Genomic DNA, 15,818 nt, shown 5'->3' on the forward strand with positions numbered 1-15,818 from the left:
AGATGTGATATGGCCTCCAGCAGGCCACTAGGGAACATGGGCCCAGGTACAATATCACCCCCTACGCCCCTGTAGTTACACCCCTGAATGGCCTTCAGGCTGGCACCCCCCCATTACTGCCCAAGTTCCCCCAGGTGGAGCAGCCTTACGCTTTGGGAGACAGCGTTAACAAATCATTCTATGTATTAGGTAAATACAGACACATTCTGTGTGACGTTAAGGGGTGCATTTTATTTCCACGATTTGTATTTTATAGCGCCACAATACTATTTTTTCATGCACAAAAACCCCAATTTTTTCACGATTATACAACAAAATTGCGACAGATCCCAAAGCAAAACTATGCCATCTAAAACCTGTCGAGATCATGTAGAAGCCAATGGCAGGCGTCCTTTTTCCAACTGGAAGTTCTTTCTTTGCTTTGTGGTTTTAGAGGTATTCAGGTTTTTTTTTTAACTCTTACATTTGTGCGACAATACAAAAATTTTGCGGTTTTCAAGTTTTTTCCACGTCTCTTTTCCATGCTTTTTCAGTTTGGATCTTTTAATAAATGACTAGTCATTGGTGGTTTTAGTGGAAATGAGTTTAGTCGTGATTTCAAAACCTCGAAAACCACAAAAGAGAATGTTAAAGACTGGGCCTCTAAATCTCTATTAATGGTAATTACATTAACTACATTTAAGTTTAATATTGCTGCAATTTTAACCTAATATTTCTTGCCTTTTGTCCAAATAAAGTATTTCTTTCGGGAAGTTATTTATGCAAAATCCCGCAGCCAGCGCATTTGCTTTTCATACCTTCCCTCCTGTAATGTATTCAATTATTCATTGTCTCTCATCCATCTGACTTTATACTTTACCATATCCAATGTTGTGTTGCGTTGCCTTGCACAGAAGAGTTAAATGGGTTAGCGAGCGCATCCCACTGTAGTCAGAACGATAATGCATCACTAATAATGACAATGCCTATGTCTCGAGGTCGGAAGGGCTTTGAAAAACTAGTCATCCGCTACTCCATGCTACATTTGAAGAGATAATATTGTTTCTCTTGAAGGTTATTCTGCTTTCAAACAGACAAAACTTTTAGAAAAACACAAGCCACCTTCTAAAATAAACATCGCTTACTATTTTGAGCTCTGGCTCTGTTTTTCTTTCATTTTTTTTTCTCTTAACAATATAAAACATGGCTGGTAAACCTAGCGAGCGTCTGAAGAACATGACTGTACCACTCACAATGGGTGACGGTATTGTGGGGTTAGAGAGGAGATTAATAATGATCAGCAATTTTCTTTGCCAGGCATGGATTTGCAGCGGATTTCCGCTTTTCAACACTGGCAAATTATTTTGCGAAATTTCCGCGAAAATTCGTGGCAAAAAAAAATTGGGTGCGGTCATGTCAAAACAGGTGCAGTCGTGTCAACTTGGGTGCAGTTGCAGCAAAATAGGCGGGTCACGTAAAAAAAAAGTAGCAAGAAACGTGTTTTGTGGAATTTTCGCCGTTTTACGAATTTTCCTGTCGTTTCGTGAAATTTCTGGCAAAACGGGACAGATTTGCTCATCACTAGAGATGAATAATTTAGCTTGAACTTCTTTGAACTTTGGAGGCTTGCCCCCCCCCCCCCTGGAATAAATCTCATATTTGCAGCAGGAACATTTCCTTACTGTTATATGTAAATGGTGTCATTATGACATAATAAAGAGAATGTTTTTGGAATTTTAATAAAAAATGCCAGAGTGCATCCGAGTATGTTTTGGACTGTTAGAATTTGGAGGGGGAGAGCTGAGATTCCCCATCTGATCTGCACCTGGAGAAAAGTTGGCAATCTGCCACAATTCAGAGATATCCATATTACAATCGTACCTCCTTCCTCCCATCATGATCTTTGCAAATATAAAGGTAAAACATGTTCCAGAATAAAGTCCTACAATCCTTTTGCATGTGTATTCCAAAGTGGACAGGCTTGCCAGCATTTGGGGTAAAGGTAGCTTTTGGAGTAAAGGTGGCCATACACGCTAAGATCCGCTCGCTTGGTGAGGTCGCCAAGTGAGCGGATCTTCTCCAGATATCCCCCAACTATGGGTGGGCGATATCAGGCTAATTCGGTCATTTGGCCCTGGGGCCAAATGATCAAATTAGAACGATGGGTATAGGTGTCAAACCTGCCCGATCGAGATCTGCCCGATTTCAGGCCAGATATCGGTCGGGCAGGCCCGTTGTTAGTGCCCATACACGGGCCGATAAGCTGCCAAATTGGTCTAAGGGACTGATATCGACAGCTGGAATCGGCCGTTTATGGCCAACTTAAGGTTTTTCCTCAAATGCGTCAGACTGTTTGCTTCACAGTAGCCAAACATGTGTTTACATTTCATGGAATAAAGGAGTGTGCCATTTTCCCTTCTTTATAAAGCCATTATTTATAACAAAAAACTTAATCATTTTACAAAACACTACATTCATTATGGGGGACATTTAATAATGTTCAGATTTTCATGGTTTTGTAAACCCCTTACTAAACTATTTCCATGAAAACGACCGATGTCTAGTCGTTTATTAAAAGATCAGAACTGAAAAAGCATGAATGAAAAGAGACGCAGAAAAAAACGTGAAAACCGCAACTTATCAATATCATCGCACAAATGCAAGCGTCAAAATAAGCCCCAAAAACCTCTAAAACTTTAAAGAAAAACCTCAGAAATCTTTTCTTTCGGATTTGTCGCAGTTTTGTTGCATAATAAATGCTGAGAAATTGTGTTTTTTTCCATGACAAAATCGTATTTTTGCACACAAAAATACAAATTGTGAAAATAAAAATCTAACGTAAGTTGCTCGTGTCAAAGAACTTTTTTGGTACCAGCATTTCGCGAATTTTTCTGTGAAGGGAAACGGAGCAGATTCACTCATCACTAATTGTAACACTGACTGCAAACCAAGCTCATTTATGCTCTTGGGGCTGAAAGGAAGCAATTCTCACCAACAATGTTCCAACTTCTTTGTTGAAAGCCTTCCCAGAAGAGTAGAGGCTGTATAGCAGCAAAGAGAATACAGGTAAGGGATCCCTTATTCGGAAACCCGTTATCCAGAAAGTTCCGAATTACGGAAAGCCCATCTCCCTTAGACTCCATTATAAGCAAATAATTCACATTTTTAAAAAATAAAAAATTCCTTTTTCTCTGTAATAATAAAACAGTACCTGTACTTGATCCCAACTAAGATATAATTACCCCTTATTGGGGGCAGAACAGCCCTATTGGGTTTATTTAATGGTTAAATGATTCCCTTTTCTCTGTAATAATAAAACAGTACCTGTACTTGATCCCAACTAAGATATAATTACCCCTTATTGGGGGCAGAACAGCCCTATTGGGTTTATTTAATGGTTAAATGATTCCCTTTTCTCTGTAATAATAAAACAGTACCTGTACTTGATCCCAACCAGGGGCGCTTCTGCCATGAGGCGAGTTGAGAGACTCGCCTCAGGCGGCAGAAGCGCCCCAGTTACCAGGGGCGGCAAAAAGCCGCTCCTGGTAACTTTAAGAGCCGAATTTCCGTTTTTTAAACCGGAAATTCGGCTCTTCTAGTGCAGAGAGAGCAATTGCGCTCTCTGCACTAGCGATCTCACCGCCCCCAGACCCGCTCCTGTGCTCAGAAGGTAAGCGCTGGGGAGCGGGGGGGGGGGGGGGGGGCGGCATCCAGGAGCCGCCTCAGGCGGCGATATGTCTAGAATCGCCCCTGATCCCAACTAAGATATAATTACCCCTTATTGGGGGCAGAACAGCCCTATTGGGTTTATTTAATGGTTAAATGATTCCCTTTTCTCTGTAATAATAAAACAGTACCTGTACTTGATCCCAACTAAGATATAATTACCCCTTATTGGGGGCAGAACAGCCCTATTGGGTTTATTCAATATTTGAATGATTTTAAGTAGACTTAAGTTTTGGAGATCCAAATTACGGAAAGATCCCTTATCCGGAAAACCCCAGGTCCCGGGCATTCTGGATAACAGGTCCCATACCTGTACCTTGTTTTAGAAAGCAAGGTGGCTGGACACTTTTTGCAATATAGTATATCAAAAATGTTATTTTCTGCTATGGTTTCAGAATATCTAGAAATGGTAACTCCAACCATCACTCTAATTGACCCTCCGGCTTTCAGGAATCCATTGAGGACAGCATGTAAGCGTTTAAACCAAGCCTTATGCTAACAGACTAGGCCCTCCATCCACTGCTTTGAGCCCTCTGGATTGTTTTCTCCACAATTAGGGACCCTGTGGTTTAGGAACCTAAAGAAAATATCAGGCTGGGAAGGTAGGGTATAATTTTCCACGCCTAATAAATATAGTTTCCATGCAAGCTCATTAAAACTAAACACTTTAAACATTCCTTTTACTAAATAAGCCTATTTATATTTCTGGATCAACCTGTAGCTGAACAAATCCTATTTATTTTGCATCTCACCAAAAGTTATTAATAGACACCTATGAAGGGCTGCAACAGAATTTCTTTTTTTATTCTTTCTTTGATTAAATCTAAAATGCACATCAAGCTGAGAGGGGTTATGCATTTAATAATGATCTGTGAGTCTACGAAACCCCAGCCTGCTGGGAGTTAATCAAAAGGCAAGGCAAACCTGGCTAAATAACCCTTACAAAAACAGCAGTCGCCCTATAGGAAAGAAGTCTTTGACAAACTTACTGAATACGTGGGATTTGTCACACACAAGTCACACACTAGCTCAGGCCGGCAGGCAGCTTTTATGTTTTACACCCCTGACTTGGAGCCTTTTCAGATGAAAGAGAAGGACAATTTAATTTGTAAACCAATGATAGCATGTAATGGAGATAGGACCTGCTTCTCCGACTCAAACACAGCTTAATGATTATTTGCCAAAGCGTTTTACTGTCATATTCTTATTCCCTTTACACAGGTTCGGACTGGGGTGTGTAGGGCCCACCGGGGCCCATAGTCTTCCCCCCCCGGAGGGCCCCCCTAACCCCCCTCGCAGGACCCCCCACCCGACATCCTTCCCCGACCGCGTAAATTTAATGCATCGGGGCAGGAGCGGTCGGGCAGGGGGAGCGCTGCAAGGGTTGGACTGGACCGCCGGGGCCCACTGGGATTTCCTGGCAGCCCAATCGGACCCTGCCTTTACATTTTTATTTGTTTAAAACTTCAAATTCTTTCAGCAATAACGATTACATAAAATCATCTTTATTACACATTCATATGAGCAAATGACATTTTTGCAAGAGTCACCATTTAGGGGCAGGGGAGATATTAATGGAGGTGATCTAGCCAATTGCTATTTGTCTACCTGAAACATCACAGGGGTCTATGTATAGGTGGAAGCAGACCCTGTGGTCATGAGGGGGATGGGGGACAGGGCTGCCCAGACCACAGGGTCTGCTTGCTCTATAGCAGGGGTCCCCAACCTTTTTAACCTGTGAGCAACATTTAAATATAAAAAAGGTTTGGGAGCAACAGAAGCATGAAAAAAAGTTCCTGGGGGTGACCAAAAAAGTATGTAAATAGACTGGCAGCCTACAGGAGAATATGTTTCGTAGTAGACATGGTCTTTATGCCTCCAAACTTGCCTCCAAGTATGAAATTCAAGAATGAAGACCTGCTTTGAGGCCACTGGGAGCAACATCCAAGGGGTTGCGGAGCAACATGTTGCCCCTGAGCCACTGGTTGGGGATCACTGCTCTATAGCAATCAATAGAAATCCCCCCTTCCCAGGTGTTATTCTACCTGCCGGGGAGTGGGCCAAGCAGGAGGGCGGGGAATGCTGGAGGGTGATGAGTTGTGGGCGGGTGCAGATTTCCTGGTAGTAATCGCTGTGTTGGGCTCTTCCAAAGATTCTTTGTGGGGGGGCCCAGTGCCATCAAGTTACGCCACTGGGTTTATTAAAACCTAACTGTGGAGTCACCAATCTATAATAAATCATCACCTTTCGAGTTTGTGAATTTCAGAGTTTTTATCTGCTTCAAATAAACTCGCATTTATAAAAGATTCAAAGGTTTGCTTATTTATCAAAAAACTTGAATGTGAAAAACTCAACAAAAACTTGAATATCTCGAATTAGAAAAAATAGCATGAATTTTGTCTAGGACAACTCCCATTGACTTCTGCATAAACTCACAAGCTTTTACAAGGCAAAGTTTTTATATTTGAGTTTTTGGATTTTTTGCACTTAATAATAAATATCAAACATTCAAGTTTTTGAACCATAATTCGAATATTGGGAGTTTTAGCACAAGAAAAAAATAATGGGGAAAAAAAAATCAAATTCGAAAGTCGATAAATCACCCTGTTACCGTTCGTACAAATACCACAACTTTAATTAATAGTGATGAGCGAATCTGTCCCGTTTCACTTCGCCGATAAATTGGCGAAACTTCAAAAAGATTTGCGAAACGTGAAAATGACGTGCGTCATTTTCGCGTTTCGCAAATCTTTTCAAAGTTTTGCCAATTTTCTGCATAAGTAAACTGGGACAGATTCACACAAAACTTTTTTTTATCACACAGCTGATTTTTTCTGAGAATCCTTGCCTGCCGAAAAATTTCGCTCATCACTAGTTATGAGCGATTTTTTTTGCCAGGCATGGATTTGCAGCAAATTTCCACATTTCACCATTGGCGAATTGTTTCGCGAAACTTCTATGATAATTCGGCATGGAAAAATTCGTCACACAGAATTTTTTTGTTGCATGTCAAATTGGACGCGGTCGCGTCAAAAAGTGCGGGTGACAAAAAAATATATGCTGGCGACAAAAAATGGACACGGGTGACAAAAAAGACACGAGCGACCAAAAAAAATTGCGCAACAAATGCGTTTCGTGAATTTTTCGCGAACTTTCCTGCCGTTTCGCGAATTTTATGGTGAAGCGAACGGGACAGATCACTACTCATCAGTAATAATTAATTTTATGCCTAATTTTATACATTTTTGGGGCTAAAATGAAATACGCTTCTTTCTAAATAGGCCCCTAGGAATACAAATCAAAATTATGCCGCTTGTTTAGAAAATTGTAAAGAGAACCCTCGCCAGGGATGTGGTTTTTGGGACCCATAAAACTAGCACCGTAGAAGACGCCAGGCCGCTGAGCAGCAATATGTATCGTACTTGCTTTCACTTGACAAATGATGCAATTTAAAATGGCTGATATGCCTGTCATTATAGCGGGGAGGAATCAGTCACTTAATAAAAGAAAAATGAAGAATAATAATAATGCAAAATCCAGAATAAGCCCCTGAGAAGATTGCTGCAGCAAACATTTCCGGACCATTAATAGCGCACTAAGGCAACTGTACCGGGAAAAAGCATTACTGCACCGGCGTTCTACTGTCTGCGATTAGATAGGTGATTCCGGCGGAGATCTGAATTCCGAGACTTTCTGTTGCACTCCAGCAAAGTGATATAAAAATAAATTTCATTAAAGAGGAAACTTTTTGACAGCTTCAATAAATCACATCAGATCAAACGAGCCCAGAAACATTCTTCTGATGCCCATAAAAGCTTTATATGTGTTTTCAAGAGTAATTTTATTTCTTTTTTTTTTACAGATTTAGATGTTGTATGGGCTTAAAGAGACACTGATCAAAATCCAAAAGGCTTTACTTGTGCCTGAAAACAATAACTAATATTTAATAAGACTGGAATTGTGTTGGACAAAGGGATTTTAGTTGGGGAATGATATTGTTTTTTTGCTTGCAAGGAATGTGTCCACTTGTTTCCCGAAATCCTTCTTTCATAAAGCAGCCATGGTGTGATGTGTGACTGGGATATTAGATATGTTTGCAAGGCAGCAAAACGATTTCAGAAAGAACAAACCTTATTCAGACATTTGGCTTAAATGTCACTCCTTTTTATTTCCAGTTGTATTTGTCTAATATAAAATATTTTGGAATTAGTGTCAGGTTTACCCGAAGGGTCAGCAGGAAGGGGAGAGGTATTGTAGAGCAGGTTCAGGGCTAGGGTTTGCAGGTCCAGATGGTGACATTAGGGGGCAGATGACATTGGGGGCTGGGCAGATGGGGAGTGATGACATCAGTGGGTGGGACAATGACTTGATGAGCTGGGATTGACCAAAATCCTGGGGTCAAGCTGGAAGTGTTGTGTTTGGGTTTTAAAACCCTAGAACAGTTTTGCACTAGACAACCCAATTGAAAACCAGACTGTACCATTCAAAGCTGGACAGGTTGCAACCCTATTTGGGGCATGCAAGTGATATGGGAGAGATGATTGTGTCAGTCTGATCCACCCTAAAAGCTGTAGCATCACAACTCCCCCACTAGGGGCCTCAGCTCAGGCATAGAATGGCACAAAATGCAATCAAATAAGCTTCACTGATGATAGTGGGCAATTTATTGGTCTCTTTGTCCAGGGTTGGCCACTCTGCTGCTGTTCACCCAGTCTATGGTAGGTCCTCCTGCTGCATGTACTAAGTTCCTGCATGTTGTCTGTAAGGTGTGGAGAAGTTGTTACAATTTGTAACATCAGTGTTTTAGTCCCTCCTCCCCTTCCAGGATCTCAAATGATGCAGAAAGAGAAGAACTGTTTTGCAGCTGGATTTCAGCATATAATATACTTTTTGAAGGAACAGATTACAGTGACGGGTATATTAGGGGTATCTGTGTTGTGTGTGGCTCTTTAACAAATTGTCATTCGGAAGCCTGAGTTCACCCCTTGGGTTGAGTTGCTGGTATGACAGCACAATAAATTACATTTGATGATATGATATTTGTTGCAAGTTACATAGTTACATAGGGTTGAAAAAAGACCAGTGTCCATCAAGTTCAACCCTTCCAAGTAAACCCAGAACACACACCCTATACTTACCAATCTATACACTCATATACATAAACTATAGATACAACCACTAGTACTAACTGTAGATATTAGTATAACAAAGTGATTGTTGGGTAGTCATAAACTAGACTACCTTTGTACTAAAGTTATTATGTTATGTATTTTATGCTTGTTTGCTCATTTTTATAATTTTATAATGGTCCAATAGGGGAATCAGGTGTAGGTGGGTAAGTACGATGGGGGGGAGGGGTTGCTGGCTGTTCCATCCTACATGGTGCTGTACCATTCATGCTATTTTTATTTGAGTTGGCAGCTTTAGAGTTGGGTGAACATTCTATAGCAGAGGACAACATGAGGCCTCCACCCTTTTTAATTGTAGGAACAATGTTTCCATCTTATGGTCAGTTCTTCCGACTGACCTGGAAACAATTTTTGAAGGGGAAGAGAAAAGTCTGAGGCTCCCCTGTTTAGAAAAGAACACAGGAGACTAATCTGATCTTTTCAATGTCAATGACATCTTTTTGTTCTTCTGAAATCTTCTGGTGACCATCAGGTCAGTAGGTCGAACCGACCAGCAGATGGAGATGTTGTTTCTATTGCATTACATTATAGAAAGCATTATTAGTAAGAAAACTTGACAGAAGACTGACAAATCCCTTTTGCAAGATTTTTTGCTTTGAGACAGTCAAGACAGTGCAGGTATATTAGAGGAATCCATTTTGTGACCTATTATTGCAATGCCTTATGCTTTTCCCTGTAGCACGTACCTTCTTTTAATAGAATGGAAGTAGCGATAAGGGAATTTGATGGACATTGCTGGGAGATCAATTCTAAAAATAGTGATGAGCAAGGAAAAAAAGAAAGGCCTTCCGGGCCTTAGAGAGCAATGAAGACAGGTAAGGCACGGGGCTACTCAGCCTGCAGCAAGGTGTAAGCAAGGGCACCACAAAGGGATGACAGGTAGAGATTTTAGAGAAGGCGCGGAAGGAGAATGGGTGGCTGGCACTACTGCAGAGCAAGGAAAATACAACTCTGTTAAGGATTTAGCTTGATATTTTTATGATATATTGTTATGCTGCCCTAACCATGGCTCTAAAGGGACACTAATTTGTGTTTTAAAGGGAAACTATACCTCCAAACAATGTAGCAAACAGGTCATACATGAAACCTTGCTTCATCTAAATAAACTATTTTCATGAAATATAATTTTGTTTAGTAGTATGTGCTATTGGGTAATCCTAAATACAAAATTGCCATTTTAAGTACTAAAGCCCAGCCCTGTCCTTAGACAAGTGGAAACTACAGGACCCATGATGTGGGCTGCGTTGGTTTGCCACCTGTCCGGTTTTGACCCGGAGAGCCTGGTTTTAGGAAGGGTCCTGCCTGGTTTCCCTAATTAAGAAAACCAGGCAGTAACAATGATGTGGCAATTGGCCAATCACCAACTGCCGAGTCATAGCCCCGTCCACACAGGCCCACCCCATAGGCCCACCTCCTTCATGCCCCGCAACATCCCTGTCCTGCCTCCTCCCCGCCCCCATGACGCCACCCCCGCACCCTGCCCGGCTTTCTTAAGGTCCCCATACACAGTAAGATCTGCTCGCTTGGCCCTGGGGCCAAACAACCGGATTATAAAGGCAGCAATGGGGCAGTCGGTTCGGGGACCGCATCAACGAGCCGATGCGGTCCCCGATCCGACTGGATTTTCTAACCTGGCCGATCGATATCTGGCCAATTTCAGGCCAGATATCGGTCAGCCAGCCCACTCGTTTCTGCCCCTACACGGGCAGATAAGCTGCCGAGTCCGTCCAAGGGACCAATATCGGCAGCTTCTATCGGCCCGTGTATGGGGGCCTTTAGCCGGCAGAAGTGGCAACCCTAGCGATGCACCTCCTTCTGCTTCCTAAACGATGTGCAAGGTAGGAGTGGGTAGAGTACGGGAGGGGTGGGTAGAGTACGGGAGGGCAGGATGCCATTGTGGGGTTATATAATAAATGGCACTAAGTTTGCCCAGGAGCATTAATCCATAGCAACCAATCAGCAGGTAGAATTTTTCTGGTCACCTGTTTAAAAGTAAACATCTTATTGGTTGCTATGGTTTATTGCTACTGGTCAAACTTAGTGCCGTTTATGGGTCTAAATGTTGGCTGCCTTAAAAGAGAAATAAAAACAGAACTATATAATTATGTGCAATCTTAAACAATTACTAAATGATGTACAAACCCCCAAATACGGATTTCTATAGAAGAGTAAATATCTTACTTAAACTGTCTTCATCATCCGCGCTGGTTCCGCCAGGACTTATATACTTGAAGGGTACGATCAAAGTTGACAGCATGCTTATTTTTTCTGAAAGAAAAAAGATATTTTTATTAAAAACCTGATTTTCTTTTTGATTTGCAGCCCAGTTGCCTTATTTTTATTTAGAATCTGCTGGTTTGAAAAATAGCAAAAAAAAGTCTAGTTTCTCAATCTTCTTAATTCTGCTACTGGAAAATCATGTCCCTATCTGCATTCATTTATACTTTACTGTTATTAATGTATGTTAACCCATGTGAGGAGAAAGGCAGGACTGAAGGATGGGGCTCCGCGACGACATTAGCTAAAGAGGACAGAATGGAAAGACATTTGAATGATACGGGGGCTTGGAAACTGCTGCCCAATGGGCTTAATGAAGCAGAAAGAGCAGCTCCTTTATCAGGCGAGGGTTGTTTGTTACTGCTACGAGGGGAGAGGAATTTAGGACACAGTTAGGCTGGGGGGTTGGGTAAGGTCAGAAAATGAATAATGGAGCTTCAAGCTGGCAACCTGAACTGCAAACTGCTATTTTGGTATGAAATTAATACTAAAAGAGTCACAAGGAACGTGGGGCTGAATTTCTGTACTGTTTGGTTTTGCTGAGTCCAATATGTCCAATATACAATATCCAATATGAATCATAAACACTCCATGTTATGCCTTTACTTTGGGCATTAATATAATATATTTAGAGAAAAAAAAACACATTTCTGCTTAAAGGGGAACTTCTGAACCATTTCTAAAGAGCCCCACTCAACGCAGAAACCCCTAATATAGTTATCACTGTCGGTGGTGTAACTTGGTTGCTTCAGCCCCCCTGCTGAAAAATCCTGTAAGGGGGCTTGGCACAACCAGTTCCTCCTCCCAACCATACCAATATATTTAAAGGTTGGAGAAAGACCTGGGAAGGGGGACTATGGTACAACAGACCCCGCGGCCCAGGCCCCCCTGAGGGGGTCTGCTGTATACATAGTTATGTCACTGATTGATGTAATCTTCAGAAAGTATGAATAAATACCATTCTTAAATGATGAAATCCAATAGTTCTATTTCTGCATCATTTGAAAAACTGCCAGAGGAGGAGGGACTAAAACACTGATGTTACAAATTGTACATACATTTTTTATCAGTCTCAAAGTAGCCAACCAAATCAGCAGGAGAACAGGCGGGCAGGTTTGTTCCAAAGCATATTATCACCATCATTAAAAGTAACGAAAAGGCTGCATATATTCCCTACTTTATTTAGGTTTGGTGATTGGTAATACTTTCTGATATCTGATATCACATTGATGGAACTGATGAGTGACTAACAGGAAAGAGTGGGTTTCAGAGTTATATGATGGTTGGGTGCTTGTTGGTGACTAAGTGAGAGCCGTTGGTGTGAGTGTTTTATTGAGTTAAAATGGAAACTAGGAGACGGTTATTTAATGTCTAGATCAAAGTAGATGAGATATGTGGGAGTGGGAGGCTGGTGGGGGATTAGGTGCAATCCATGATAATGATTTACTATGTTGTAATGAATAAGTGTGTTGGAGTGGATGGCTGAATGATACTGGGAGCCTTTAATGATAACTCTTGGAGTATATGACTTGGTGTGAGTGAATTGCATGGCTCAATAAGAATGGGTGTCTTGCATAAAAGTTGCCATTCAGAGTAGATGCATGGGTGTGAATAACAGTATAGGAATACAGGGCCGGATGTGAGTCTGGGTAAAAGTGACTTCTGCTCACAACAAGCAGATACAGTATGTCCCCACTGGATAAGCACATATGAACCCCAGTCCTCACCTACCCAGGAACCACACAGAGCTATGGATCAACATCCAAGGGGGTGGTGAGCAACATGTTGGCCCTTAGTCACTGTTTGGGGATCACTGTTCTACTACCATCTTTACTGAACCTTGGCGCAGTCCTTTTTTCTCCTCTCCTCCTCCCTTCTCTTTCCTTCTTCCCCTCTATACCCTTCTATTTACTCATATAATATTGAAAAGCTTTTAGTTTCTCTAACATTAATGTGTATAACAGAGGAACCTGCCCAGCTATTAGTCTCTACATTGGATTGTGGCAGTACAGGTTCTCCCGCTAAACATACTAGCACACACAAGATATGTATACTGACAATGTCACTTTCTCAGAATTGCTGTGCCTTTGAAACTTCAATAAAATAAAAAGTGAATAATTGAGCTGGAGTAGGTGCCTAGGTAAGAGGAGGTTATTTAATAAAGTGGAGGACCTTATTGAAATGGATTGATAGATAGGGCATTTGGCTGGGGAGTAACGATGAGCAATTTTTTTCGCCAGGCATGGATTCACAGCGAATTTCCACATTTCGCCATTGTTTCCCAAAAGTTCTGCGAAAATTTGCCGCAGAAAAATTTGTCACGCTTAAAAAAAGCCACGGTCATGGCAAAAAAAGTTGCGGTCGCATGAAACTGGTAGCAGCAAAACAGGTGCGTAAAAAAAAAAAAAAGACGTGGGCGACAAAACTGGACAGATTCGCTCATCACTACTGGGAAGTATGAATGGTTGAAAGAAGATAATTTGGTTAGTGTTAATGAATCGCTGAAAGGAAGAGTCTGTAGGGTTAATTTATGAATGCGTGGGAGCCAAGCTAAAATGGATGCAAAGTCGTGTGTGTTTTGACGCTATTCTTCTGGACCTTTATGATAAATGGAAGGGACACTGAGGAAGCACAGAACTACCCTGAATAGGGTGTAAGCAAGGGAACCCCAACCTTTCTTACTCATGAGCCACAGTCAAATGTAAAAAGACTTGGAGAGCAACACAAGCACCATAAAAGTTCATGGAGGAGCCAAATAAGGGCTGTGATTGGCTATTAGGCAGCCTCTATGCACCCTATAAGCTTACAGGGGCTTTATTTGGTAGCAAATCTTGTTTTTATTCAACCAAAACTTGCCCCCAAGTCAGGAATTCAAAAATAACTCCCTGGTTTGGGGGCACTGAGAGCAACATCCAAGGGGTTGGGGAGCAACATGTTGCCCCTGAGCCACTGGTTGGGGATCACTGGTGTAAGCTCTAGGCTTCCCTCAGTGGGTTGAATCCAAAATGCAAAAGCTGTTTCAATGCCTTACTCTAGTATTTACCTCAACACTATAACATTTTTTTGCTACAAATTGTATCTGGTTCACACACACTTGTGCAATTGTTTGATGCATCCAATGCCAAATTGCACTTGCGCTTGTAAATCACCCCTTTGTGTCACGTGGCACCTGTGTTAGAGAAGAAGTCCAGCTGACAGTTAATGACCCCTTTGTGGACCGGATGTATTAATGATAGTACATAGCTGCCTGAGAATGGCTGTTGATGTAATAAAAGCGATTATCTAATTAGTTGCTATGCTGTACTCATGGGCCTGTGTGTAACAGCGGGAATATAACCCTGCATTTATATCTTCAGTTTCCATCAGATCAGAAAACATTTCTGATTCTCTGTATGATGCAAATGACTGTCTATCCTTTCTCCATCGATGGGTTAAGTACATGTGGAGCTCTACGGTAGGACCTGCTTATTCATCAAGACGAGTTATGAGTATCCTGACATGATAACTACATTTAAGTGACACCGTAACAGCCTTCCTGTAAGATACCAGACTGCTTCTAGATTCCAGCCGAACAGCACATCATGCATTCTGTAGTGAGCGCTTTGAGTAATTATATTTCTCTTGCAGAATACGTGGCTGCAGCCTATATATATACTCAGCACCTGGAAACTAGAATTTTGCAGCAAGCGGTATTTAGTTTTTTTCATTTGTTTTTTTTTTTTTTTCCGAGATGACAAGCTAGATAAGCAACCTCCTAATTTTCCAATACTGAGGATTTATTACTGTGACAAGAGATTTGTTTTTATACAGCCAGGGAACATATGGAGTTTCATAAAAACAGTACAGTTAATATTTTCTTATGGCTTAAGGCAAGTGTAAAGTAAACGTGATGCAGATACAGCTGTGTTCATTGTTGTGTACATGCATATATATATATATATATGTGTGTATATACATAGACATAAGAACTTTCATTATACATTACATTAAAAACTCATTTTTGTCACTCTGTGAGCTTTAAACATATATATATATATACAGTATATGTTAGGATGGCAAATAAATATTCACCCCAAATCTCACCCTAACTGACCTGCAAGTTGGATTTTCAGGGGTATCTAGGGAAAAGTCTATTCTAGCTAATTCTAACTCTAACTGACTTTTAGGCGGTGTACAACCTACCATTGCTCGAGTCCTCCCAGAGGGCCAAACTCCACTGTCTTAGATTGAAAGTTCTCACGAATGTACCTGTATTGCTAACATCCCATACCAATGCATGCAGGGTGCTACTATGGCTCTTCACAATTCTCAAGCCTCTATGCAGGGTCGGACTGGGGGGTGCAGGGCCCACCGGGGCTCCCGCCCCAGGGGCCCTGAAAATGCCCCAGCCGCATCCCCTAACACCCCCCCCAGGGGCCCCCCTAACCCCCCCTCCGCAGGGCCCCCGCCTGACGTCCTCCCCAACCGTGTATAAATTGAACGCGTCGGGGAGGAACAGTCAGTAGGGGGGAGCGCCGGCAAGGGTCGGACTGGGCCGCTGGGGCCCACTAGGGCTGGGGCCCACCGGGATTTTTCCCGGTGTCCCGGCGGCCCAGTCCGACCCTGCCTCTATGCACCTACCTCCACTACACACGAATACCTTATGTC

At 42.0% G+C, this 15,818-nt stretch overlaps 1 protein-coding gene across 2 annotated transcripts in view; it reads right to left on the bottom strand.

Annotated features, from left to right (window-relative positions):
* Positions 1–15,818, bottom strand: part of adarb2 (adenosine deaminase, RNA-specific, B2 (inactive)) — a 401,728-nt gene that overhangs the window by 124,904 nt on the left and 261,006 nt on the right. For both annotated transcript variants that reach the window (XM_031903941.1, XM_031903942.1), the window contains exon 2: positions 11,076–11,162. In XM_031903941.1, coding sequence (XP_031759801.1) covers positions 11,076–11,162 — 87 coding nt within the window. The remainder of the gene's footprint in view (positions 1–11,075; positions 11,163–15,818) is intronic.

Source organism: Xenopus tropicalis, chromosome 6, assembly GCF_000004195.4.
Source record: "Xenopus tropicalis strain Nigerian chromosome 6, UCB_Xtro_10.0, whole genome shotgun sequence".
NCBI classification, from domain to species: Eukaryota; Metazoa; Chordata; class Amphibia; order Anura; family Pipidae; genus Xenopus; species Xenopus tropicalis.